The 27,680-nt window shown below is 33.2% G+C and overlaps 3 protein-coding genes across 3 annotated transcripts; 2 read left to right on the top strand and 1 right to left on the bottom strand.

Moving 5' to 3' along the window:
* Positions 1 to 555: 555 nt before the first annotated feature.
* Positions 556 to 4,067, bottom strand: LOC107415658 (beta-glucosidase 13). Its single transcript, XM_016024058.4, has 13 exons — positions 3,907 to 4,067; positions 3,562 to 3,698; positions 3,336 to 3,405; positions 3,174 to 3,232; positions 2,965 to 3,040; positions 2,789 to 2,866; positions 2,622 to 2,709; positions 2,096 to 2,473; positions 1,771 to 1,991; positions 1,567 to 1,601; positions 1,326 to 1,416; positions 1,127 to 1,235; positions 556 to 941 (listed from the first exon to the last, which is right to left on the bottom strand). The coding sequence occupies exons 1-13, from the start codon at positions 4,007 to 4,009 to the stop codon at positions 767 to 769; spliced, it is 1,620 nt and encodes a 539-aa protein (XP_015879544.3). The 5' UTR covers positions 4,010 to 4,067; the 3' UTR covers positions 556 to 766.
* Positions 4,068 to 8,159: 4,092 nt separating this feature from the next.
* LOC107417065 (BTB/POZ domain-containing protein At1g30440) lies at positions 8,160 to 13,572 on the top strand. Its single transcript, XM_016025655.4, has 4 exons — positions 8,160 to 9,159; positions 10,151 to 10,220; positions 11,012 to 12,238; positions 12,668 to 13,572. The coding sequence occupies exons 1-4, from the start codon at positions 9,101 to 9,103 to the stop codon at positions 13,232 to 13,234; spliced, it is 1,923 nt and encodes a 640-aa protein (XP_015881141.3). The 5' UTR covers positions 8,160 to 9,100; the 3' UTR covers positions 13,235 to 13,572.
* Positions 13,573 to 14,098: 526 nt separating this feature from the next.
* On the top strand, positions 14,099 to 27,299 carry LOC107416967 (cation-chloride cotransporter 1). Its single transcript, XM_016025555.4, has 13 exons — positions 14,099 to 14,835; positions 16,078 to 16,227; positions 16,325 to 16,403; positions 17,452 to 17,543; positions 17,638 to 17,752; positions 18,743 to 18,843; positions 19,000 to 19,061; positions 20,327 to 20,554; positions 21,378 to 21,492; positions 22,557 to 22,751; positions 24,367 to 24,767; positions 25,428 to 25,589; positions 25,921 to 27,299. Exons 1-13 carry the CDS (start codon positions 14,636 to 14,638, stop codon positions 27,009 to 27,011), a joined length of 2,991 nt encoding a protein of 996 aa, XP_015881041.2. The 5' UTR covers positions 14,099 to 14,635; the 3' UTR covers positions 27,012 to 27,299.
* The last annotated feature ends 381 nt before the right edge of the window (positions 27,300 to 27,680 follow it).

The following is a 27,680-nucleotide window of genomic DNA, read 5'->3' as shown; positions in this document are numbered from 1 at the left end:
TGTGATATTAAGATAACATTTATGATCTATAGCATAATTGTAATAATTGTTTTATATCATATATATATTTTTTGATATATTTTTATTAATAATAATTCATCTATGGTTACTAATGCTTATTATAAATCAATTCACTAAAAAAAATATAACATCCATTCAATATTTTAGCAAGTTTTATAATCAATTTGATAAATAATGGATTAAATAAGCTAATTCTAAAGTTTCAATAAAATTTTTTATTTTTTAAAATAAATTTTTATTATTTTTATAATTTTTTACCGATATTCGATATTTTTAAATATTTCTATATATATATATATATAAATATATTTTTTTTTTTTTTGTGATGTTTTGGTAAATATACACGCACCTACTTCTAAATCGCCGAAAGGCTCAAACCTACATTATATATTGAATCAAATAGGAACCCACACGGTTCATCAAAAAATAAAAATTAGAAACCTACAGGTCTCAATTAAAAAAAAAAAAATTAGAAGCCCACTTATAATTAATATCGTGAAATTAAAAGTCTGTAAATCATATTAACGCCAACAATAAAGTAATGGCTCATAATAATAAAAATAATCGAATCAAATAAATGATTTACAGATTATTATTATTTTTATAATAAATAAATAAATAATTTATTGAAGAAATTGAAGCTCCAACGCTCCCCACCATTTTCATTTCCTTTATCATTTACATGAGTGAGCTCTTATAAAAGAGCTTATGCATAGGATATGAAATTGTAAGAGGGTTTTGAGTTCTAATGTTTATCTTGAAGGAAACCTGGGTACCACTTAGCAGACAATCTAGGAACACGTTTGTAGTCATTGCTGAAATCAATGTAGTAATATCCATATTGGAACAGCAAGCCCGTTCCCCATTCAAAATCGTCAAGTAAACTCCAAGAGTAGTAGCCTTTGACATTCACACCGTTCCTGTGAAAATAAAACATAGAATTAATTAACAAATGCAGTAGTCCAAAGTCCTTCCCTTCCCTTAATATTTTGGACCAATGTAATTATGATTTAATTTGATCTTCCTTTAATATGTAATCCATCTCAATAATTACTAGCTAATTAATGATATTAGAAAGATTATAAGGTTATAATTAGCAGCTTACTTTATGGCTTTGTTAATCGCATTCAAATGTCGAAGATTATAGGTAATTCTGGATGTATCTTTCAATACCACCTCAACTGGGATGTTTGGGAACCTCATCTGACCAAGCCCTGCATACAGAGAAAAGCCAGTTTAATGAGTGTGTATATATCATTATATGTTTCTATGCAAATTAAGCATCTGAAAAATAATCTGCTGACCATTTTCTGTAATGTAGATGGCGGGGTTTTGATATTTTTGTTTCATGAACTCCAACAGTCTCTGTAATCCAAGTGGATAACTTCCATTTGTCTGCAAATTAATTTGTGTAAACATTTAATACGAATATTAAACGTAGAAAGGGAGACTTCATTTTTCTATGTATAAAGATCATTTTTTTTATTCTAATCGATGAATTAAGTCGAGAAGATGAGCTAGCTAGAACATTAAATATATACTAACTGGAAAACCGAGAGGAAGTCCATCCTTTCCCAATTCTGCAACATTAATCAAAACGTAGACAATATTAATAATGAAGAATTTATATATATATATATATATATTAGTTAAATTGCTTAGTTGATTATTGGTTATTTTATTTTTATTTGTTTCCGATCATCTTATTGAAATAATAATATATGTTAAGATTAAAATAATCGATCTTACGTTGGTCGGCTGCCTTTGCATCAATAGCATGAGGCAACATTGCTTTAGGTAAAGGAATAGGCACATCTCTAGCATATGCTGAAACATAGTAGTTGATTCCCAAGAAGTCGTAACTACCCTTGAGCATACTTTTCTCTTCCTCTGTAAATTTGGGTAGCCTATCCTTCACCAGCTCTGTCATGCTCTTTGGATAATCTCCAAACACCAAGGGTTCTACAAACCTATACATATATATACATATATAAAAGCAGAAAGAAAAATTTCACTCAATTATAAAATGAATTGATCAATTAGTATTACTTGAAGAAGTAATTAATTGAATTACCATCCCAACTCGAAGTCTAGCATTCTATTTACTGCCGCTTTATCCTCAGCTGAATTGGAATAAGGCTCGTAGAACTTAGTATTAAGAGCAATACCAATTTGTCCCCCTTGTGTTGCCTGGTATTTCTCTTTGTACAAGTTATATACAGTAGCATGAGCAAGGATAAGGTTATGGCCTACCATGTAAGGTTCTGTGGAAGAATTACCACCAACGGTGCAAAAACTTCCTGGGATTGAAATTGAACACCTGCCTGGTGGTGCCCAACCATTTTCATACCCATACTGGGCAAGAACTTTTGGCTCATTTATGGTAACCCAATTTTTTACCCTATCTCCAAAAGTCTTGAAACAGAAGTCACTGTAATCCTTGAAATCATCTCTGCATGCACAAGCATACATAAATGAGAGGAAGGATACAATATACATATATGTATATATATATATATATATATATATATATATGTATGTATGTATACATTATAAATTTAATTGTATAGAAATCATCAAGTGCATAAGTGCTTGCTTACATAAATGAACGGTTCAAATATCCTCCATATTTGTCCTGTAGAACTTGTGGCAAGTCAAAATGCAAAATCGTGACAGAGGGTTTGATGCCTGTGTGTTGAAGAATATTAGAAATGCAAGAAATGCCCTATTAGGATTTAGAAATGTGTTAGCAATAGCTAGTTCCTACCATTTTTTATCAGTTCATCGATTAAGCTATTGTAATGATCAACACCCTGCTGGTTTACCCCACCACTTAACGATCCCTCTGCACAAAATTGGCATATATGCAACATTTGTTAGGAACAATACAAACAAAAAGGTCTTCAATTTAAGCAAGAAAATGCGGCTGAACAAACAACATACTGGGCAAAATCCTAGTCCATGGAATGGAGAATCTGTAAGAGTCTACACCAAGGTCCTTCACAAGCTTCAAATCATCCTACATAGATACCATATGCCAATTTCACATAAATACATATATGTACACGTCAACGTTAAAAACACATATGGCTAAAATTCCTAATTAATATGACACCGGAAGAAAAATCATGTGGCTGATTAATTACTAGTACCTTGTATCGCCTATAAGAATCGACTCCTTTAGGGAATAAGGTATTATTCATCACAGTACCTAACAATAAGAAATTACGAGGAAATTGTTAGAATCTAAGTAGTTGACCAATTGATAAACGTCTAATATAAGTAAAAATAAAAAAGAATAGACCGGTCAAAACCTGGGAATTTTTCAGCAAAGTATTCCCAAACGCTTTGTCCCTTGCCTTCTACATTTGGCGAGCCCTCGACCTACAATTAATTAACACCCATATACAACAATCAAATATTTGCATACATAATATATATATATATATATATATATATATATATATATATACATATATATGTACGATTTGCTAATAAAAAATGGATTACTTAAATTAATTGTTGTGTTTAAAATATTACCTGGGCTGCAGAAGTAGCAACACCAAAGACAAAATCGCTTGGAAAATCTGTTGACTTTACTTTTAATTCTTCAGCCGTTGCAGCATCAGGCACTTGCAATTCATAAGTTGACCCTCCTGCTGGCACTTTCACCACCACTGCAACGAACAAAAAAAAAAAAAAAAAAAAGAAAATGCCCAAATTTTTGGTTATCGATTTAAAGAAAAAAACAAATTATTTCGTGTATGACAAATTAATTCTAGAAAAAATAATAGATGGAAATAAGGGGAATAGAATAGTTCTTAGAAATGATATATAATTTATATAGTAAAAATAAGAGATTATTAGGTAGGTCGTTATAGTTACATGGAGCAGCGTGCAGCGAAGAGGAAGAGCAGGCAAAAAGTAAAGCAACAAAATAGATCCCATATGTACTTCTTCTGTGCCAAGTTGATGGATATAATGCCATTTTCCCCAAAAGATGGACCTTCTGGGGTTAACAATACAGGATGTGATCGCTTGGGAGTCGAAAAATGGTGTAACTCTGCTTTTATACTAACAAATGTTACTAAAAAAAGAATAAAACAAAAACAAACTACTTATTTCCCCACCACTCATTTGGTAATTTGGTCCATACAATTGGGATTACAGTTTTCAAGCTGCTGATTAATTCATGGCTTAAGATGGCTGCAGGATGCCAGCTATATTTGCTAATTTTAGATATATGTTTGATGCTTAATTAAGTGTGTGTATATATATACATACGTTTCTTGATTATTATTTCATATATATGTTTATCTAAACCATATATGATATATGAATATTTCTACTCCTATATATTAATAATTAGTTAATTCATTCTTCACTACTCATGACTTCCGACTTAATTATTGTGTAAATTATATACAGAAATTAATTAATTAAGCAATTAATGTAGACTCAGGGGATACAAACTGAAGGTGCAATGTGCAAATCAATCAATTTGCTGCTAATTTCAATACACATTGAGGTTCGGAAACCGTTTCCTTTAAGGCAAGAAAAGAACACCCCATCTCCTCTAACGCACTTGCTTCCCACATTATCTCCGCTCCACATGCAACAGTGGCGATTCAATGGCTTGCTTTCATTAATTAGCTTTTTCTTCAAAATAATAATAAAATATTGGAATTATGATGGTGTATTTTGACTTGTGACATTATTTCTTGGAAAATACAATATAAACTCAAGTTTTATAAACCCAATTTGAAAACTTGAGCAAAATTTATATCTCATTTTTGTCATTCTAGCTAAAAGATTTTAAGGCCGGTTAAATATAATTATCAGCATATGAAGGCTTTGGATCCATGATTTTTTTATTTATTATTTTTTTCATTGAAAACTGACGAGAATAAATTAATATCCCGATCGAGAGACAATAAATACAATTATTGATTATGGAAGTTGAATATTACATCCATACAACTGGAAGTTTATTAGTGTATCACATCAACAAGGCCTTATCATTCACGTTCATAATTACCGAAAAAATATATTTATAAATAGTATTAAAAGGTCCCTATTTCTGGCCGTTTATTGTCTTCCTCTTTGATTATTGTGTCATTTGTTCAGATTATGTATAGTTTTTAATTTCCTTCTCTGTTTAAGTCATTTATATTAATTTAATTACAATGTTCTATATATATATATATATATATACACACACATATACATATGTATATTAACAAAAATAATATGGTAAAAAATTTAAAAAAAAAATAGTATTAATTATAGCTGTTAGATTTGCATAAATGTTTTTGATCAGATAACTGTTTATAGTTATTTCTTTCAATTTCTTTTTATAAATTTTTTACCATATCAAAATCGATTGTAATAACTTCTATTTATCAAATCCCATTTTACTCTTTTATTACATCGATCACATATTCTATTTGAGAAATGTTTGAATACATATATTTATATATATGCAACAAATTTGGAAACAGATTTATTAGTTAGAGTGCAGAAAGTCATGCACCTAGCTAGCTGATTGTGTGTGGAGGAGGTTGAATATACCACTCTTTTGTGCATGGATCATTTTTTACAACAAATTGAAATGGAATCAAATAAGCCCTACCTTGAACTACTTCATTTGGACATTAATAAAGTGATCATATCTATATATATATATATATATATATATATATATGTATTTTATAGATTATGACTGCTTTAATAGAAAATCATATATATGTATTTATAGATTAGGACTGCTTTAATAGAAAATCACAAGAACCTTTTTTATTAGTTTCTCAATTATTAAAAAAATTAAATTTAAAAATATATTTGAGATTAATATGAGTTAATTCTTTTATATTTTTGATATTTTATTAAATTTGTATAAGCTTCAAATATATTTTTAAATTTTAACCGTAATACAATTATATAAAAATGAAGACAAATTTCTTTTAAATACTCTCAATTTCTCCATAATAACATTTAAACTATGCTTTTGAAAAATTATTATTAATTTTCTTTTAGTTGTCTATATTTATTAAATTATACATATTTATCAATTTTTTAATTAATGTTTACATTTAAAAGCCAAATAAATGTTATAAATCAACATTTTAAAATTGAATAATATTGCAAAAATAAAATCGTAGTATTTATTGTTAAAATTAATTTATAAAAATTGACAAATGAAGACCAAACAATATTTTTTTTAAAGCATAAGTCTAACTATAAATAAGATAAAATTGAAAACACCTAAATGAAATTTTTCTGAAAAATTATAAAAGTGAAATGACTGTATATAAATATATACCGAAACTTTGGGTTATTTTTATATAGAAACTTATTATTGCTCTATACCTGGTGGAGCCAAACTATGTATTATTGTTATGATTGTATGTACATATATATGTGCAGTAATCAAAATCAGCAATATATATATATATATATATATATGTGCAGTTTCAAATGCATCTCATCAAATTAGTAATATGATCACCAAGTTTCATAGTAGCGAAAAATGGGTATTCAATTATTGCGGTTGTTTGAACTTTCCACCTTCAAAAAATAAAATAAAACAAAATAAAATATTATTGCCGTTGTGAAATTTAAAATTTACAACTGGCTTTACACAAATTTGGTTGAATTTAGAATTTGAAAATATATTTTCATGATTTTATCATGGACCAAGCTTGTGAATTGGTTTTGTTTGCAAAGATTCTGTTCGTGTCTATGGTATAACGCATTTGTTGTAAGTTCTATCTATAGATCATCTAGGATTCACATAATCAATTCTTATAAATAAGAAATATAATTGCATAATAAAAATCAATAGCAAGAAAAAAATTTTATTGTTTACCAACTTAAATAATGATCAACCACATGAAAATTATTGCATATCAATCACAATATTTGGGAATTAAAGGTGTGTCTAAACGACACTATCATGGTTGCCCTCCTTAGAATCCAATTGAACCTTGTACTCCTTATACTGCCCACGAAATCTCTTATGAAATTGAATAAATTACGAATAGATTATAATTAGAAAAACAATGTAGGATTCTCAACTAAAAATCTTTTTACTACTTATTTTAAGATAATTTTTTTTAAAAAAAAAAAAAAAACACCCATGTATTTGGTTGTTTTATGTTTTGAATAATGTGATTAGTTTCTCATATCTTTAGGACTCGAGAAATAGAAATTTACCAAATGGCATCTAATAGATATCTTATAAAGACACAAATACATTAAAATTGAAGATTTTATCTGAATAAATTCATAAAAATTTTAAAAAGTATATGTAACAGTAGGAAGTTTTTAAATTAACTATCACTTTTATTACAAAAATAATGCAAAGATATGTCTTTTTTTGGTAAATAATGCAAACATTTGTTGGTTACATAGGATGTCGACGTGAACTATATAGGTGCATAGTTTATATATTTAGTAAAACTCTTAACAGAAATCTAGCATAAAATTTAAGAAATTTCCTTATTGTTATTGACCAAGATCGATCAATCATATTACATTAATACAACATGTAATGCAAATAATAAAGGTAATTGTAAAAAGGTCGTTTCATATTATTAACATTCCAAACGTGCCCTTCAATGCTCTCAATACTTGTAACTGACAATAGCCAGAGAGCTATCATTTATCTCCAAATTCAATACAAAGTTTGGTCCCCTCACCCTTGCGGACTTGCATGGCCATGGGGGACAATAATAAATAAATAAATTTAAACGGCCTATTTTTTATTTTATGGTTTTTTTTTTTTTCCCCTATTAAGAATTGGTGGAACTGTCAATTTTTAATTGTTTTATAATATGATGATGGCCGGAAAATCAAAAAAGAAATGTCAAGCTCATTAAATTATTAAAATAAAAAAATATAAAAGAAAATAAATTGTTTGTGTAGGGGGGTATCCCAGTGAGGAATTAATGCAGCCACATGGCCCAGCTGGACATGTACAGATAACTGTTAGCTTCAGGCTCGTCATTAAACTAAAAAATTCTCCTTAATAAATACAAAAGATTATCTCTTAATAACTCTTTTTTTTTTTTTTTTTTTTTCTCTTTTATTGGTCAATTGCAGTATTCCTAATTCCTGTGGCCTTTTTTTTTTTCAAAAGATTCTCTTAAACCACAGTTCTAGAGAAGCAATGAGTATGTTCCAAGGCATTGACCCCACATGTGTTTGTGGGTAAGTGTGAGCGAGGAGCTGCAAACGCAATTAATAATGTTGGGTTCTTCTTAAGACTTTGAGAGTCTGTCTGCCTCTGCTGCTTGTCTTTTTGGCTGATGGGTCTCGCTTATATGATGGCTTTACAGACATTATTTTAGCACACACAGTAATTCTTTTGTACTTTTTCTTTACCGGGTATTAGTGGTTTTGGTCCCTTGTGTCTCATATGCCTTCGATTTTTTGGATTTTTCTTGGTGGGTTAAAGGGCTAAGGGATAAAAAAAAAAAAAAAAAGGGAGCATTTTTTAAGTTTTTGGGGGAGAATATTGGAGGGGTTGACCTGAACTGGTTGTGTGAATTAGGAGCTTTTATTTTAACTGGAAGAGTTTTAGGTTTAGATTCGGGAGTCTGTGTTGAAGGACGTAGGTAAAAGCTTATGGAGTGGTTATCTTTTCAATGATTGAGAGCAGGTGGTTTGTGAAGGGATTCACTGGTTTATGTTTCATTTAATGGTAGATTTGGGACAATTTTTGCTGGAAATTCAGTGGGTTTGTGCAACTTTGGATTTGTCTGTGGCAGACAGATCAGGACAGTAGCCACATTGTGTTGCTGTTTCAGCGTTCTGAAGTATTTGGTTGAGAATTTCAAATTTTGGTTTTTAGGAGCCGCTTCCGGATTTTGGTTTCAAAGTGGTGCTTAAGGGTAAAAGGCTCCTGGGCTACTGTTTCTGCTTAATGAAACTGCCCTGTTTTGCAGTTTCTTGTGCTTTGCCTTGAATTTAGAGCCTTTTCTGGGTTGAATTCGGGTTTCCAGTGTTTAAGTGAGCTGAGTTTGGGGCGTTTCAATAGCTTAGCTTTCTGTAACCTCGCTTCTGCTTTTCTGAGGAAATGGCTTGCATGAAATTAGGATCCAAAGGTGATGCTTTCCAAAGGCAAGGACAGGCCTGGTATGCCCCTTTCATATCTTCAATTTAAACTTCTTCATAACCCATGTATACTGGGAATTGTCTTAATATCTTTATCATTATTATTCTGGAGTCTGGGTGTCCATATTTTAGATGAATATATTCTCACTACCACTTTAACAATATTAGTTTGAGTCAAATTTTGTTTAGGGTACTTAGCTTATTGTTTGTCCCCTTTTTTTATTTTTTATTTTTTTTATTAGTTTACATATCACATTTACATGCTATAAAGGCAATTCCAACCGACAATATTTTCTCCTTAACACTAAAAAACTTTTCAGTTTCTTATCCTTGTAAACTGAAAAAAAAAAAAAGAAAAAAAGAAAAAAAGAAAAAAAGGGTCGTTTAGACCTCTTTGAACGTTGTATATAGGAAAAGTTGTTTGGTAGTTTGAGGAAATAGGTGATGTGGCATGGTGGTGAAGTAATTTTTAGGGTCAAAGCTATCTGTTAAGTTACCATCAATTCAATGTACATCAAGATTCAAGCATATTCAAATGCACACTTAGAACCATCAACTTACATGGAACGTATGTAACCAGTATATTTGTGAAGTTGAAGAAGAAAGGAGGCAGATCTTCTTCTTCATTTTTGTTTTCATAATGGCGTTTGTTCAGTAGGATGAGAAAGTAACAGTGCTTCCAAATTCTGAAACAACTTTTATTCATGTACATATATATATATATATCTTCTTCTTCTTCTTCTTTTTTTTTTTTTTTTTTTTTTTCCTTTTGTTGTGGATATGATACGCTTCATAATGTGTCAACAACTATTTTGACATGTGTGCCTGTATTGAAGATGAACTATTGCTGCATGGTATGGCTTTCTTCAAATTTTTATTATACAGAAGGAATGCGATGCATGATCCTTTACTTTGATCATTACTGCGCTGAACTGTTTTCATTTTTATTAATTAATTCCTCACATCCCCTGTTAATTTTAGAGTAACGTCAGTTATACATGGACGATTGTAGGTTCTGCACGACAGGCCTTCCCAGTGATATTGTTGTTGAAGTTGGAGAAATGTCATTCCATCTTCACAAGGTAATTCTTGATGTTTGAATTTACTTCCTCTCTGCTGTTATATAACTTATTTTCTACTGTAGTTGGCTTATTATTATATATTGTATTGAGATCCTTCTCATTTATTTATTAATAAATGCAATAAAGGCACATCATTGGCTACATGATCTCCAATACAATGTGTAACTGATTCTTCCTTCTTGATGAATGGAAATAGAACTCGATAGCTGTTCCTATAAAACACATGATGTAAACTTTTTCGTATATTAGGAGAAAGTCTCTCTCCCTTCCTACCCCTTTCAAAAAAATGTGTGTTTCTTCATGTCAGTCTACTTGTGTATGTACCATATTCTGTTAGCACAAACTATTGCCAGTTGTTTGTTTGCTAAAGCTGGTTGATTTTTGGCGGGAAGTCAGTGGCAGTTGAACTTTGTATTTCACCAATGTTTATGCACTGTAATTTAGAAGTAATTACAGGATGCAGCAATCCTTTTAGTAACCATTTACTCTTATCTCATATATGCAAGTGTATGCCTTATTAAACAAGATCTGTTATTTAAGGTTTTTGAAACTTAGTCAGTGAAAAGTGCTCAAGTGAGGTGGCGTCTAAATCAAGTCCTGCCTTTTCCAAAATCTAACTTTTGTACTTTGTACTAGTATGTTTATTTTGTTTCATTCATTATTTATGATTTGTTTACTGCTTTCATATGAGTTGCAATGAGCACTTACATCTACAGGTGGCAAATGTAATAAAGTTTTGGGTATTAGAAGACCATTTATAAATTATGACTTTTAATTACCATTTGATGCAGTTCCCTTTACTCTCTAGGAGTGGGGTTATGGAAAGATTGATTTCAGAAGCATCTGAGGAAGTAGAAGAAGGATGTGTTATAAACCTCCCAGACATACCTGGTGGGGCTAAAACATTTGAACTGGTAGCCAAGTTTTGCTATGGGGTGAAACTTGAACTTACTGCCTCAAATATTGTATACCTGCGATGTGCTGCTGAATTTCTTGAAATGACTGAGGAGTATGGGGAGAGCAATTTAATTTCACAAGCTGAAGTCTTTCTCAATCAAGTAGTCCTTCGGAATTGGAAGGACTCCCTCAAGGCACTCCAAACTTGTGATGATGTTCTACCTTATGCGGAAGATCTCCACATTACAAAAAGGTGCATTGAGTCACTCGCCATGAAAGCGTCTACCGATCCAAATCTATTTGGATGGCCTGTCAAGGAGCATGAGGGGCCCATGCAGAGTCCCGGTGGGAGTGTGTTGTGGAATGGGATAAGCACCGGAGCTAGACCAAAGAACTCTACTTCAGATTGGTGGTATGAAGATGTGTCAACCTTAAGCTTGCCACTCTACAAAAGGTTGATTTCTATCATGGAATCCCGTGGCATCAAACAGGAAATTATTGCAGGGTCCATCACTTTCTATGCGAAGAAGTATCTTCCTGGGCTGAATCGGCGGCAGGGAACCAGTGAATCTAGTTCCCGTCTACCACCAGTGTCCTTAGGGACTCCATCATCAGAAGAAGACCAGAAACTATTAGTAGAAGAGATTGATCAGTTACTTCCAGTGCAGAAAGGTCTAGTGCCAACCAAGTTCCTGTTTGGTCTCCTACGAACTGCAATGATTCTTCGAGCGAACCCTAACTGCATCTCAAATTTAGAAAAAAGGATTGGCATGCAGCTTGATCAAGCCACACTAGAAGACCTCTTGATGCCCAATTTTTCTTATTCCATGGAAACGCTATATAATGTTGATTGTGTACAACGGATTTTGGAGCATTTCCTTGCCATGGATCAAATTACTGGTGGGGCCTCTCCATGTTCAATTGATGATGGCCAGCTGATTGGATCACCTTCGTTGACACCCATTACAATGGTGGCCAAGCTCATTGATGGATACCTGGCAGAGGTTGCCCCTGATGTCAATTTGAAGCTCCCCAAGTTTCAGGCTCTTGCTGCTGCAGTGCCAGACTATGCCAGACCTTTGGATGATGGTCTTTATCGTGCTGTTGATATATATCTGAAGGTAATGACTAAGTCGTTGTCCATCCAGAATTCACTGAAACTAATTGTCTGAATGTTTGATTATGCTTAGGTTTTGTTTAGGAGAGATCTGATGGTTTTTGTTAAGAGACCTTGTCTGTCTATATGCTCTTTGTCTGGTAAATTTGTTCTTACCTGTTCATTCTCAACCTAAAACCAACTAGTTTAGCCAACCAAATTCCTCTATGCGTCCTGCTTGTCTGTTTTCATTTCCTCTCTGCATGTCTTTTATGCATAGTTAAGCGTTGGTGGAGCAATTATGCTACCACTGCCCAAAATTAATATTATGTCATTATGATCTTAAAAGGGGAAAAAAAAAAAAAATGAGCAGATTGTAATAAGATGGGCATCGGAAGATTTCAATTATGATGTTTTAGCTTATTAATTTTCCCTGTTATTTTCGAAACTACAGTCACACCCATGGTTGGCAGAGTCAGACAGAGAGCAACTCTGCAGGTTGATGGACTGCCAGAAGCTATCCTTAGAAGCATGTACCCATGCCGCACAGAACGAGAGGCTACCCCTAAGAATAGTGGTTCAGGTTCTCTTCTTTGAACAGCTTCAGCTTAGGACTTCCATCGCGGGCTGCTTTCTGGTTTCAGACAATCTGGATGGATCGAGACAGTTAAGAAGTGGGTTTGCCGGTTCAAATGAGGGAGGGTGGGCCTCAGCAGTGAGGGAGAATCAGGTTTTGAAAGTAGGGATGGATAACATGAGAATGCGGGTATCTGAGCTTGAGAAGGAGTGTTCAAATATGAGGCAAGAGATTGAGAAGTTAGGTCGGGTAAAGGGTTCTAGTAAATGGGGAAATGTGTCTAAGAAATTTGGGTTTAGGTTAAAGTCTCAGATGTGCAGTGCTCAAGAGGGATCGGTGAGCAACCAGCTCAAAGGGAATGGGAATGGGAATGGGAATGGGAAGGCTGAGAAAATAAAGGAGAGGCATGGACAACATAAGAAAGTCTCTTCTAAAAATGAATGAGATGTTTGTCAATTTTTGGTCCTATATCTTTTAACTTTTTTATTTGATTTCATTCTGGTCGTTAGAAGAGGTGCATTTTATTTTCAATTTGTAAACTTGTATTCCATCTCTTTGGCCCTTTTTCCTGTCTTATGCTTTTTAGATCATGTTCATCTTAATGTTGTCTAGTGTTGGTGGAAATGTCATGGTGTAATTTGGACTTCTTGTAACAATAACAAAGTTAAGCGCTCTCTCTCTCTCTCTCTCTCTCTCTCTCTCCAAAAGCTAGTAGGCAGTATCATGAATCACTTTGCTTGTAACTTCTCTCCACCTTGCCTTAAACATGTTTCGTTCTCTTCCTTGTGTTATGTTTTTTTGTCTTGTTGCTTATATGCTTTAATTGCTGCTTTTTTCTTTCTTTTGGGGGGCCCGCGTAATAATGCTTTAATTGCTCAAGTTTATTCAAAGGTGGCATGGAATAGAACATGTTTTTAGTGAATTATAGAAAATTAACATGCAACAATACTGAATGCTAGAGATGATGACAAGTAACAAATCTTGTCTTTTCCTATATGTTATTGAGAAAATTCTTATTTACTTATAATATTTTGAATGTAAATTTATAAATAATTTGGAATATAAATTGATAAATGAGCCAATTACTTTTCTCCTCACCCCTACGTGTATCTAGAATGCAAATTATTTAATTATTACTTTTTCTTTTATTTAGGACGTAAAGAAGACGACTTTTATTGAAAGAGGAAAAAGAAACTCGTTCGGCGAAAATAGAAGATAACATTAAACGAGTTGTTTTTGTTAATTATTGTATATTAAAATTAATTTAATATAATAATCGTCATGTACCTAAAACAGAAAACAAAGAAAGAAAAGAAATAAAAGAGGGAGACGGGGAAGAGAGGAGAAGCGATACAAACGCGCGTGAACGAGTGTGATGCGGAGTGAGAGTAGAGAGTGGTGTTTGTTTGTTTGTTTGTTTGTATGTTTGGGTTTGTGATTTCATAATTTCATCATCTCGGGGGTGTATTTTCGTACCTCCTTCCTTCCATTTTTTTTTTTTTCTTCACAGTATTATTATAATTCTTTTTTTTTCTTCCATTTCAAATTCAATTCCATTCTATTCTATTCAAAGACGTCTCTCTCTCTCTCTCTTTTTATTTTTATGGCTCCAGAAATTCAATTCAACAATTAATTATATTTACAAAGAAATAAAAATAGTCAGGAGAAGGAGGAGGAGCTTCATAATTCATAATTCATCGTATAATTCGTTGCTATCCAGATCTCCAGGGGTTGGTCTGTGTATGTGTGTGGATTTGGGCATTTGGATCTTTGAAAATTTCATGCGTAAAGCGTTGCTGTTGAATAGGAGGAATTGATAAGGGTGAAGGTGTAGAAGGAAAAAGCATGAGATCCGAAGGCGGTGATAGAGAAATCGACAATGGGGATATTGAAGGTGGCGGAGACGACCAATTTCATGTTCCCATGGGTCGCAAGTACCGCCCTGTTGTGGATGACGATCGCGCTGTCCTCGAGATGTCCTCCATGGATCCTTCTGGATCTTCCTCTTCCTCTTCCTCTCTTCCCGTTCACCAAGCTTCCCTCAAGTACTTCTTTTTTTCCATTCTCTCTCTCTCTTTCTCTCTCTTTATTTTCGATTTCAGTCATCTGTGGCTTTAATGGATGCGTCTACTTTTGCTTTTCCGTTTCTTTGCTGAGAAAATTTGTTTGGGAATGAATTTGAAATCTACGTTTCCTTTATTTATTTTTATTTTTATTTTTTGTTTGTTTGTCGACTTCTTTTTATTATATGGAGATGGTAATTAGATTTAAGTAAGCTCATAAGTTGTTTTTAGCTCGAATGGTTTTTTACGTTTCTGTTTATTAACTTTTCCCATGTTTGGATTACATAATAATTTGGTGTTCCATAATCCAGCCCGTCAGAGTAAAATGAAAAAAATGAGAAAAAGTGGTCTCATTGAATATTTTATTTTAAGTCGAAATAGACCATGCAGATTACTTTGGCAGACATCAATATGCAAGGTTTTTTCTTCTCATGGCCTATGGGGCTAGCAATCTGATTCTCTGACGGGTTGCTTGCAAAACTTTGGGAAGTAATGGAAATGAACTCTTGTAAATACACTATTTCTTTCTCAAGGTAAATAACGCCAGTTCAGACAGTGTAATGTCATATTAGCAGTAATCACGGGTAATTAGGACGGAATTCTTTAATTTTTTCTAGCAATAAGACGGTTCTTCCCTAGGCGTTCAGATTTCTAGGATGTGAAACCATTTTAAAACGCTAATAGCCACTTGTGAGTCAGAGTTACATCGTCGTACATGGGTCTTGTGCCATAATCACGCCCCTGATGTAAAAAATCTATTGGAAAGGTTAATTTGGTACACATTGAATTTCAGGACGAGCAATTTCTGTTGAATATTCTAGGGCATATTTAATAGAGTCAGCATGCAAGGGTTTAAAATGTAAGAACCCTCTAAAGGAGAACATTACAGTTGTTTCGTTATAAAACTACTTCATAGTAAGGCATATTATACATATTTATTGTAATTGTACTTCCAAAGATACAATTAATAAAAATGTGTCACAAAAATGGGGAAAATTATCTTGGGTTGTTTGCTGTAATGATAGTGCTGCCAAAAGCTTGCAAATATGACATTTAATTCATGATCTATGTTGTAAGCGTCACATAAGTGTCATGAGTATTCTTCAAAGTGTTTTATGCATTTTATCTGAACCACATACAAAGAAGCTTATATGAGTATACTTTGATTATATTTTTTCTTAGGATCTTTGGACAACTAATATGTTTGCTAATATCCTGTGTTAGGAAAATAAAAGTGAGCTCACAGCCAAATATGGGTTCCAATGGAAAAGAGGGGTGCTCTCCTACTCATGCACAAGCAAATGGCCCCCAGAGCGAATCCAAATTGGAGTTGTTTGGTTTCGATTCTCTTGTCAACATTCTTGGACTTAAGAGGTATGCTGCCTGAGTGCTATATTTTATAGAATTTTAGTCATTCACTAGCAGTCAGCTTTTACTATGAGCTTTATTTATATGTTTTATGGTATTCCAGTATGACAGGGGAGCTATTTGCACCACCTTCTAGTCCTAGAGATGGTGAAGATATTTCTATCACTCATGGGAGACCTATGGTATGCTACACTATTTGGCATGTTTTATCTCATAATTAATCTTTTTCGTTTTGTGTTATTTCTATGGTTGAAGCAATTTATTAAAGTTGTCAATTTGTGCATTTAGTGCTACTGATGTGTTACAAAAATTGTTTTCTTCTAGAACCCTGAAGACAAATCACCATCAGGTTCCCATATTATAGAGTAAAAGAAATTATTAATTATAGAAAATTACACCATAATTTTATGTCTGATCCATTATGTAAAACATTGACAGTAAGTTTTAGAGTAATCTTGGTTTAAACAATCTTGATGTTCTAATATAGGTTAGAAATGTTTAAAAGATCGCTATTATCAACGTCAAGATCCGTTATGATATATAACATTACATTTTCCAAAAAATTAACCTAGTATTCTGATAAGTACGTCCATTTCATGTACATGTAGAATTTATTGTTCTTCTGATAGAAATGGGCAAATAACTGGTAACTTGATAATTATATTGCATTTCTCATCAAAGAAGAAAAAGTAGGGCTCCCTGGTGGGGCTTATTCTTCATTTCACTGAATTAACTCTTTATACTTATGGGGATGAGGAAACCAATATGTTTCTAAGAAAGAAGAAATATTTATGAAATACAAGTTATTAAGGCTAATTTAGTTAGAGATTCAAAATCTTGTTTTCTTGTTTTAGGATAAGCCAACCAAGTTAAAATATATCTATCTCAAATTAATTGATAAAAAACCACAATAGCAGTAGTAAGGCAAGTGTTTTTTTATTTTAATTTTATTTTAATTTTTTAATTTTTAAGTTTTTAATTTTAATTTTAATTTTTAATTTTTAATTTCTTTTCTTTAAATAAATATTGCATGGCAGGGTAAAATAATACTTTCAGCCATTTACATGCTTTTCTTAGTAGGTCATATGTGGCAAAATTGCTTAAAAGAAAAGTCTAGATTTTGGATGAATGATCATTTCTTGCTTTACCTTGGGAAGTGCATATTATTGTTACTTTTTTTTTTTTAATTATTTTATTTTCCTTGTTTTCTAATTTGCATTTTTCATTCAGACTGCTGATGTCAAGTTGGGTACACTGATGGGTGTATTTGTTCCATGCTTGCAAAACATATTGGGAATTATCTACTATATCCGATTTTCTTGGTAACTCCTTTTTTACTTTAACTTTTCTGTTATTCTGTATGTGAGATGGAACAAAGAATGATGGGTATTTCTTACTGAATTTGTGAATCTGCAGGATTGTTGGTATGGCTGGTGTGTGGGAGTCTCTACTGTTGGTTGCATTTTGTGGCTTGTGTACTTTTCTGACTGGAATATCACTGAGTGCTATTGCAACTAATGGTGCCATGAAGGTACACAATCTAATTTTAAGATTATTAGTTTTTCTTGGTGAGAATTATCATCTTGTCAGTAGGAAAAAAAAAAAAATTATCCAACATCATTAAACGTTTGTGCCCCCAACCCCCTGAAGAAAAAAAAGAAAAAAAAGAAAAAAAAGGGAAAAAAATTTACCGAAATGTTCCTTGAATTAAACTCATAATGGTTCATGTCCAACTCATAGGGGTTCAAGTTAAGTAGTTAGTGATTGGATTCAACCTCTGAAATTTGAGTTAGACTCGTTAGCAATTAAGCTAAAATCAAGTCCACATGTATTGAAAGTGAACACTGTTCAGTTCAACTTGCACCCCTACAAGTTGGACTTGAAGGGCTCAGTTTCAAGTTGAGCCTTCTCAAGTTTATCATTTCATATGTTATTATTTTAATTTGGTGTTTTCATATCCCGATTCTCCTCAAGTTTGTTGTTCTATTTGCTATTGCTTCAGTTTGGTCTTTTTATATCAAATATGAATAGTTTAGTCTCTAGTATAAAAAAGGTGCTGTATAACAAATGTTTAAAAAAAAAGAGGTGTTAGATCTCATCAAAGCATGCATAAACAAAATGCTTTAGAGAGACAGCTGCCTTGGAGGCCCATCAGTTGGAGTTCAGCAATGGGAAATAGCTATTTATACAATTTTTTTCTTTTTCAATTCAATTCCGGGTTCTTAATAATTTTCTTAAATCAACCAGAAAAGGTAGATTGACATCCATGATTTTGAGTTGTTGAGGTATCAGGTAAGATTTCAAGGAGGGGAAGGCATTTTGTTGTTTGAGTTGTTTTCCTCTGAAAAGTAATGAAATCAGATTTCTATCATAACCAGCATTAGCAAATTATTTCTATACCTTTGAATGATGGTTTACTTTTATTTGAATACTTGCTTTAAGAATTATGTTGTATTTTATTGAATATGTAAGTTATGGGAGTGAAATAACTGATTTCTTCTTGTATTTGCTTCCCTTCTAGGGTGGGGGACCATATTATCTAATTGGTCGTGCTCTTGGCCCGGAAGTTGGAGTTAGCATTGGACTTTGTTTTTTCCTTGGAAATGCAGTTGCTGGATCCCTGTGAGTGTATACTATGATGTCACCATGATATGTATGATTCACATCTTTGAGGCTGATGGATTTCGGCCTCACCATAATGTTTGTATTATATGCTCTCTGTTCATATGCCGTGGTCCCTGTGCTGAAGTCTTGTGTTTCATTTGCATATGGTTTTAGTTACGTGTTGGGAGCTGTTGAAACATTTTTGAAAGCCGTGCCAGCAGCTGGGATTTTTAGAGGTAAAAATTCAAGCTTATAATCCATTTGATAGAAAACTCTCTCTTAATAATTCTTTCAGCATTTCATCACAAATTAGGTGTTCATTGTTAGCGATTTGATGAGTGAGAACTTATTGTATTATTATCAAAGTCACTATGTTAGTTGTCATAGTAAGAGATTTTGGTCTAAAGTCAACTGTGGTTGAAATTGGTTGCTCCTTATCCAGCATATGTTAAGATACTTAGATATATGCAATGGGATACGGATACTTTCAACCATGAGTCCAGCATAGAAACTTCAATGATGTATGTTAAATGTGTGCTTGTGTTAGTTTGATTAATCCATAGTTGGGTCTAATTTCTAACAACTTACTCCTTGTATGGATGGCCATTTAACATGGTATCAAATCTCTAGATGTGTGTCTGGTCTTGTGTTTGTATCCTACTAAATCACATTTCTATTAAGCACTTTGGTATTTTTGGCTCGTGTAGAGATCTGAACTTGTGCCTAGTAATTATGCATGATTACTTGTGAAGGGAAGTTTAAGTGTTTATGTTATCTTGATATTTAGGTCCACTTCGAAACAATTTATACTTTTCAGATTGATGCTAACTTGATAATGTAAATGGTGCCAGCTTTCATATTCTTAAAGGAGTTTGGTACAGATTTGTGATGGAAGATTATATGTATTGGATGTCCGTTCTAATGTTTTCAAACATCCATTTGGACATTTAGATACCACGATATTACCACTTATTGTGCATTTATATATTCATGTACTTTTTGGATTGGTTTGCATCAGGCTCCGTAGGTGCAGTATTATTCTCCTGTGCGGTATACAGTCATACATACTGAAATCAGTAGCCTATTGCATTTGTTTTGAAAGTTTTTAAGGGGATTGTCTGATCGATTGAATATCTACTCTTTTAATTGTTACAGAAGTTTGACCATGCATATTAGGTAGCATTATGATGTTACCTCACCTCCCACTAATTGCATGATGCATCTTCCCCTTGCAACACGGGCACTTCTCTCTCTCTCTCTCTCTCTCTCTTTCTCCAATGCTTGGTAACTTTAATGCATTCTTGAGAGTTGGACTATATATCTATCTGTTTATCTATTTTCAATGGATTTATATACTATTTAAGTCTTGATTGTTGATATTGGCAGTTGGTACAGATAAAATTCTAAAAACTCCTTGTTTATTATTATTATTATTATCATCTTTTTTTTCTTATTTCTTATTTCTTATTATTGTTATTATTATTATTTTTAATTTATGTAGAGACTATCACGAAAGTTAATGGGACAGCAGTTCCAGAACCAATACAAAGCCCAAGTTCGCATGACCTGCAAATTTATGGCATTGTTGTGACTATCATCCTCTGCTTTATTGTGTTTGGGGGTGTGAAAATGATTAATCGGGTTGCACCTGCTTTCCTCATACCTGTTTTATTCTCGCTCTTCTGCATATATGTGGGGATTGCATTTTCAGGGAAGGATGATCCTACAAGTGAGTAATATTTTTGTTTATTTTAGTTGTTTTGTTTCATGACATCTCTCTCTCTGATCATCATATTCTATAAGGGATTAAGTCCATAAGTACAACATGTGGAGCATTGTTATGGACAGTGGCATTGATGCAGTATGATGTAATACTAAAATTGTGACGGGGTAAACTGGAAACTATAGGACATTACAAGTGGGTATATGAGAATAAATATATATTAATCTATATATGCATAATTTTATAGATTAATATATTTTACCTCAAAACTTGAATATTAAGGTGCATTAAAGTTAATTTTCAATGAAGGATAATAGTGTGATTGCTTAGAAAAAATGTTCTATTAAAAAAAAAAAAAAAAAAAAAAAAACTAAAATGCGACTTTGAATAATTTTTTTTCACCTCAATGAACAAATCTTGACAATGAACTTAGATCTGAGAGAGCTAATAAGAGATTAGTGAGACTAAGCAAAGATTATGGAAGGGTGAGAAAGTTAAGAGAAATGGAACAATATGTTAGTTGACTATCATTTATTGGCATTTTATGCTAAACTAGGAATTTATTATCGCCTTCAGAGACAAAAACTTCTTGTGAAGGTAGAATTCAATTGCAAAGTATGGAAATTAGTTTCAATCAATATCATTTACCATTATCTCTTATATCTACTCAGTAGTACTTTTCAGTCTATTGTTCCATTAACTTTTGATCTAGTTAAACTCTTTTTATTTTCATTTTTCATTTTGTTTGTGTACGCACGCTAATTCTGGATTTTATATTTCACTGGTGGAGTAACTGAGTACATATTATTTCTTCCAATGTTCCGTGCAGAGGGAGTAACTGGCTTGAGTTTGGACTCTCTCAAAGATAATTGGGGTTCGGATTATCAGAATACTAACAGTGCTGGAATTCCTGATCCTGATGGAAAAGTATCCTGGAATTTCAAGTAAGCCATGGCCATAGATAATTTTTAGTTACATGTAGTTAATGTTGTTACAGTAAATCTTTAGTTGTTTGGAAGTGGCCCCAACTATGCATATAAGCTAACAAAAACACTCTGAACATTCTCTTTCACTGTAAGCTTTGTTCAATAGCTGAGAACTTATAGAAAGCGGAAAAAAATTAATATGTAGATCTTACATGTGTACTAGCAAATAGACCATCACCTTTTGTGTGTGTGTGTGTGCGTGCGCGTGTGTGTGTGTGTGTGTGTGTGTGTGTGTGTGTGTGTGCGCGCGTGTGTGTGCGCATGTGTGTGTGTGTGTGTGTGTGTGTGTGTGTGTGCGTGCGTGCGTGCGTGCGTGTGTGTGTGTGTGTGTGTGTGTGTGTGTGTGTGTGTGTGTGAATATTGTCCACATTTCAAAGTATTTAGAGTTGAATATAACTTAAATTTAAGTTGGCTTCTCCCTATATTAAAAATTTAGGGAAGAACTTTTTGGTATTGTAAAATAAGAATATAAGATGATATATGTCAATCGTTTAGTATCCTGATCAGTATGTCTTGCTTCAACCCTTTCTTGTTCTTCAATTAAAAACATAGTGTTCTTTCATTTAAAAAATCTCTTCTGAACTTTTATTGATCAATTATGATTATATGAGAAATATGTATGATATGTTCTAATCATTATTCAGTATCATGTCAAATGGTTCTTTTGAGTAATTTCTAATGGAAATTACTATTTGTTGGTGATAGGAGAGGAAATTAATTGATCCTAGTAATTAAATGAAGCCTAAAGCCTAAATGATTTCATTGGATTGCAGTTGAATTTGTTTTTGATTTCCAAATTTAAGGACTTACCAATTAGATAGGACCATTAGAATATATTTGTGTTTTGAGTCAAACATACAATAGATGTGGCAAATATTGTGACTAACTGGATGACCTTTTTTGGTGTCAATATTCCTCTGGGACATGGAAACATATTGTTTTGAAATTGATTTGGGTTTGAGTTGTCAGTTTGTAACTTACTCATGTTTTTTTCTGACTATGTTATTTATTTAATTTTCCAGTGCAATGGTTGGTCTCTTCTTCCCTGCTGTCACAGGAATTATGGCAGGTTCAAATAGATCAGCTTCTCTGAAAGACACTCAGCGTTCAATTCCCATCGGAACATTAGCCGCAACTCTTACCACTACTGCAATGTATATAGTTTCTGTCTTCTTATTTGGTGCCGTTGCTACCAGAGAAAAGCTTATGACTGACAGGTATTCATAATTCCGCAAGTTGTCACTTTTATTTTTTAGTCTATATATGTTTTGTGTGACTTATTTTGTTTCAGAAGTCTACATAAATTGCATTTTTTTTAAACTTTGGTTTTTCTTTTTTTTTTTATTATTTTTTTTATTCCTTGTATCTATTCTTTAGCGGACTGTTGTTTTGATTGTGTGACAACTCATATGGTTTATGCCTTTTGAGTCCATCAGTTTTTGCATATATTTTCATGTTAGTAACTGGTTAAGAAGTGGGAAAAGTAAAAACCTACAAATTTATTTTGTGATAAAGACAATTCCCTATAAAACGTTCTATATCATTTTTCCAACAAACTTAATGCTCTTAAGAAGCTTCTAACTCCAGATTAACATTTTTATCCTCTGATTAATCTCCTACAGGTTTTGCACTTTTACTATAATATTTCATGTCCTAAAGTTTTTGGAAAGATTACCTCCCTATCAAAGTTTGTATTTTTATTTGGCTACTAGGTCATGGAAAGGTTAATACCTCTGATTTGTGCAAAGATGAAAACCACATATTGGCTTTTCTCCCTCATGGTGTATCATATGTAGGAAAGGTTGCAAATCTGTTGATCATTTATTTTTTGGGGTTTATCATTAGTCTTGTTACTGTTTCTTGGTTGGTTTCTTTTATTGGGTTTTGGAGGTGACAAAACACTGAACATTTTATGGAGATACGCAGTTTTATGTTTTCAGTAATTTGGTTGAAGAGAAATTAATACAAAGGGTAAAGTTATTCTTTTAACTTTCACGATTTGATGAAGTTAAGTTATAACTTTCATGATCTGAATTATGTTTGAACTCGATTTACGTTTGAGGCTTCTTTCTAGGCATTATCTTCTAATGAATTCAAAGTTTATGCATTTTCATGAATAAAACTTTATGTTTGAAGGTTTGTTTCTATGAAGGTGATTGCTAGATTTTGTCTATTGTTGTTCTTTTTTTTTTTCTCCCTTCTTCTTCTTCTTCTTTTGTTTGTGATATTTGAGGAGTTCTTGTCCTCTATTTATGTATTATATGGTTTTCTATTAAAAAGAAAGTTTTGTTTCTTATTAAAAAACGAAACAAATATAGAACCATAACTTTTGGGAACCGTCTTGAATCTCCAACAACCGAATCCATGACCTCAGTGAAACTAGGCAATGCGGAAACAAATGTTCAGCACTTCCTCTACATTACAAACCAATATGGAGATAGATAGAGCCATTTAAGATCTCTTTGCATCACATACTCAATATTTAAAATTATTAGGAATGGTAGTCTTCCAAATTAACTGTTGGTTCAAAATAATGGTAAGGATATACATCCACCAACGCTAAAAATAAGACCAATACGCAAATCCCATTGTTCAAATCAAATAAGCAAATAACTTGTGAAGTCTCATAATTTAAATTCATGAGAAAATTAAATTCTCAGCTTGTAGAGTGACTGCTCTCAAAATTAGAAGCTGTAGTCCTAAGTGTTTGTTCTGGTCAATTGATATTTGGTTGTCTACTTAGTTGACAATTTATATATTATACTATGATATATAAATGTCTATGCATATGTTAAATAATGATTCAAGGCTAAAATGGGACTTTTTATGCAGGCTACTCGCAGCTACTATTGCTTGGCCTTTCCCGGCAATTATTTACATTGGAATTATTCTTTCCACCTTAGGTGCTGCACTTCAAAGTCTGACTGGTGCCCCACGCCTTCTTGCAGCAATTGCTAATGATGATATCTTACCTGTTCTTAACTACTTCAAGGTTGCTGAAGGGAATGAGCCTCATATTGCTACCCTCTTTACTGCAGTTCTCTGCATTGGGTGTGTCATAATTGGGAATCTGGATCTTATCACACCGACTATAACTATGTTTTTCCTTCTCTGTTATGCTGGTGTGAACTTATCTTGCTTCCTTCTGGACCTTTTAGATGCTCCCAGCTGGCGTCCTCGGTGGAAATTTCACCATTGGAGCCTTTCTCTTCTTGGAGCATCTCTTTGTATTGGTATGTCTAATTCTAAATTTTATTTATTTTTCTATATTCAAAATATTTCACTTGCCACTTTATACAAGATTATGGTGAAGGTTCTACTTAAATCGGGTTACTCTTGTCTATCTTGGAGAATATCTAGTAAATTATTTAACTGGATGCACACTTAGGTTGCTTTATCCTCTTCCTGATATGTCTATACTGAATATCCATGTCATCATCCTGATAGATTTTTATTTAAAATATTATGTCCCTTGTTTCAAACACATAGATAAAGCGTAGGAATCAGTTTGGGAAATTTAGCTTGCATATCCTTAGAGATTTTTAGTTGACTTCATTGCTTGAACTTTTGCTTTAAAGGATTTGTTTCTTTCTCGTAATCGGGACTGATTGAATGATGGCTCCTGTCAGGAATTTTAGAAAAATGATAGGTTTATTTGTTAGATGATGTAATTCAGGAGATACATTGATCGCACTTGTTAGTGTCAAAATGTTTAGAAAAATGATGGTTTTTTTTTTTTTTTTGGTTGAATATTATAGTAATTATTGCTATAAAATGGTACATGCCCTTTCATGCAAGAGTGCACGTGCAAATTTGGGTCCATAACCTGCTGCCTGTGTGAATTTGATTCCTTTTTAAATTGTATTTACCTCCCGTTTGCATTTCTCATGCAGTGATCATGTTCTTGATCTCTTGGTCATTTACTGTGGTATCTCTAGCCCTTGCAAGCCTAATATATTACTATGTGAGCATTAAAGGAAAGGCTGGGGACTGGGGTGATGGTTTCAAGAGTGCTTACTTCCAACTAGCTCTGCGCAGTCTTCGATCACTTGGAGGTTTGTATATTCATGAAAAAAACTAATCTGTATATGTATTGCATTAAAAAACCTAAGCTTTGTGTTGTTGTTACAGTTTTGCTGGCCCTGAATTTATATGAGTCACATGTAAAACTCGTTTTAAAATCCACTATATTGCCCTAAAATAGAACAATCCACGGTATATGTGATTTCCACTAGCATGGACAGTAATATTTTACTTGGTGGTTTATGATGAAGAACCTGGTCTCCAGGTTTCATTTTACCGTTGATGCAGATGCATGTGAATTCTTGTACTATTGATGTGTGAATTTATGTTCTCTTGTTTTTCAACTTTTGATTACATTTGCAGCTAGCCAAGTCCACCCAAAGAATTGGTATCCTATCCCCTTGGTATTTTGCCGTCCATGGGGGAAGCTGCCAGAAAATGTACCATGTCATCCAAAACTTGCTGACTTTGCCAACTGCATGAAGAAAAAAGGTCGAGGAATGTCCATATTTTTTTCTATACTAGATGGAGACTACCATGAACATGCTGAAGATGCCAAGAACGCCTGCAAACAGCTTGCAACCTATATTGACTACAAGAATTGTGAAGGTGTAGCTGAGATAGTTGTCGCTCCCAATATGTCCGAAGGCTTCCGTGGCATTGTGCAGACAATGGGTCTTGGAAATCTCAAGCCGAACATTGTTGTGATGCGGTACCCTGAAATATGGCGACGGGAAAACTTAACAGAAATCCCTGCCACATTTGTTGGAATAATTAACGATTGCATTGTTGCTAATAAGGCTGTTGTTATTGTCAAAGGTCTTGATGAATGGCCAAATGAGTATCAGAGGCAGTATGGAACAATTGATTTGTATTGGATAGTGAGAGATGGTGGTCTTATGCTTCTGCTTTCTCAACTCCTCCTTAACAAAGAGAGCTTTGAAAGCTGTAAAATTCAAGTATTCTGCATTGCAGAGGAAGATGATGAAGCAGAGGGGCTTAAGGCTGATGTGAAGAAGTTTTTGTATGATCTTCGATTGCAAGCTGAAGTGATTGTCATTACTATGAAATCATGGAATGCACAAGCGGAGGGTGGATCTCATCAAGATGAATCATTAGAAGTGTTCACTGGTGCTCAGCAGCGTATCGCCAATTATTTGGCCGATATGAAGGCAAAAGCTGAGAGCGAAGGGACTGCATTGATGGCTGATGGGAAGCCTGTGAATTTGAATGAGCAGCAGGTGGAGAAGTTTCTTTACACAACACTGAAATTGAATTCGACAATTTTAAGATACTCAAGAATGGCTGCAGTTGTGCTTGTGAGTCTACCCCCACCTCCGGTTGACCACCCAGCATACTTCTATATGGAATACATGGATTTGTTGGTGGACAAGGTGCCAAGGCTTTTGATTGTACGAGGATACCGAAAGGATGTTGTAACTCTATTCACGTAATTGTTGGTGAATCGCAACTTGGACCGTTATCATCATGACATTTTGCAGTTGCTCAAATTTTACACATAGGTCTTTGATTTTGGGTCTTTCTTTTCTTCTTCTTCTTATTCCTTTTTCTTTTTCCTCTATTTTTAATGTTGCATTCATTCTTTTTACCATTTTTTTTTTCTTTGCTAAAGCAGCATTTTGTTGGTAGCTTTACAGAAATTTTGTTATATCTCCCTCAGGGGATGTGTATTTTTGAATTACAAGTGTATCAAATATAGATCAGGATTAATTTCAAGCGTATGCTCTTTTGCGTATCCAATATGACATTAGTATGGGACTGTTTAATTAATGGAAAATTCTGATTCTTTTGGACATGATGGTTTTGGATGTTTGGGTATCCGATTTAAAATGTTGGCGAGGCTGCAGTTTTTTATTTTTAACTTACCAAGTAGTCTGTCTTAATTTATGGAATTGTATTTCCATATTATAAAATCGTATAATGCAAAACTTGAATTTTAAAAATTAAAAAAAAAAAAAAATGAAGGAAAATGATGAAGGGCCCAAGTTGATGAGGCAACCCACTAACCCGCTACGCAAACAATGTTGAAAAAAGTCGTGTAATTAATAGATGATAGAGATATACATATTATCGTGGCTACTAAAATGTAATAGCAATTTGAT

Source organism: Ziziphus jujuba, chromosome 1 (assembly GCF_031755915.1).
Source record: "Ziziphus jujuba cultivar Dongzao chromosome 1, ASM3175591v1".
NCBI classification, from domain to species: domain Eukaryota; kingdom Viridiplantae; phylum Streptophyta; class Magnoliopsida; order Rosales; family Rhamnaceae; genus Ziziphus; species Ziziphus jujuba.
This window is presented reverse-complemented; position numbering and strand designations above follow the sequence as displayed.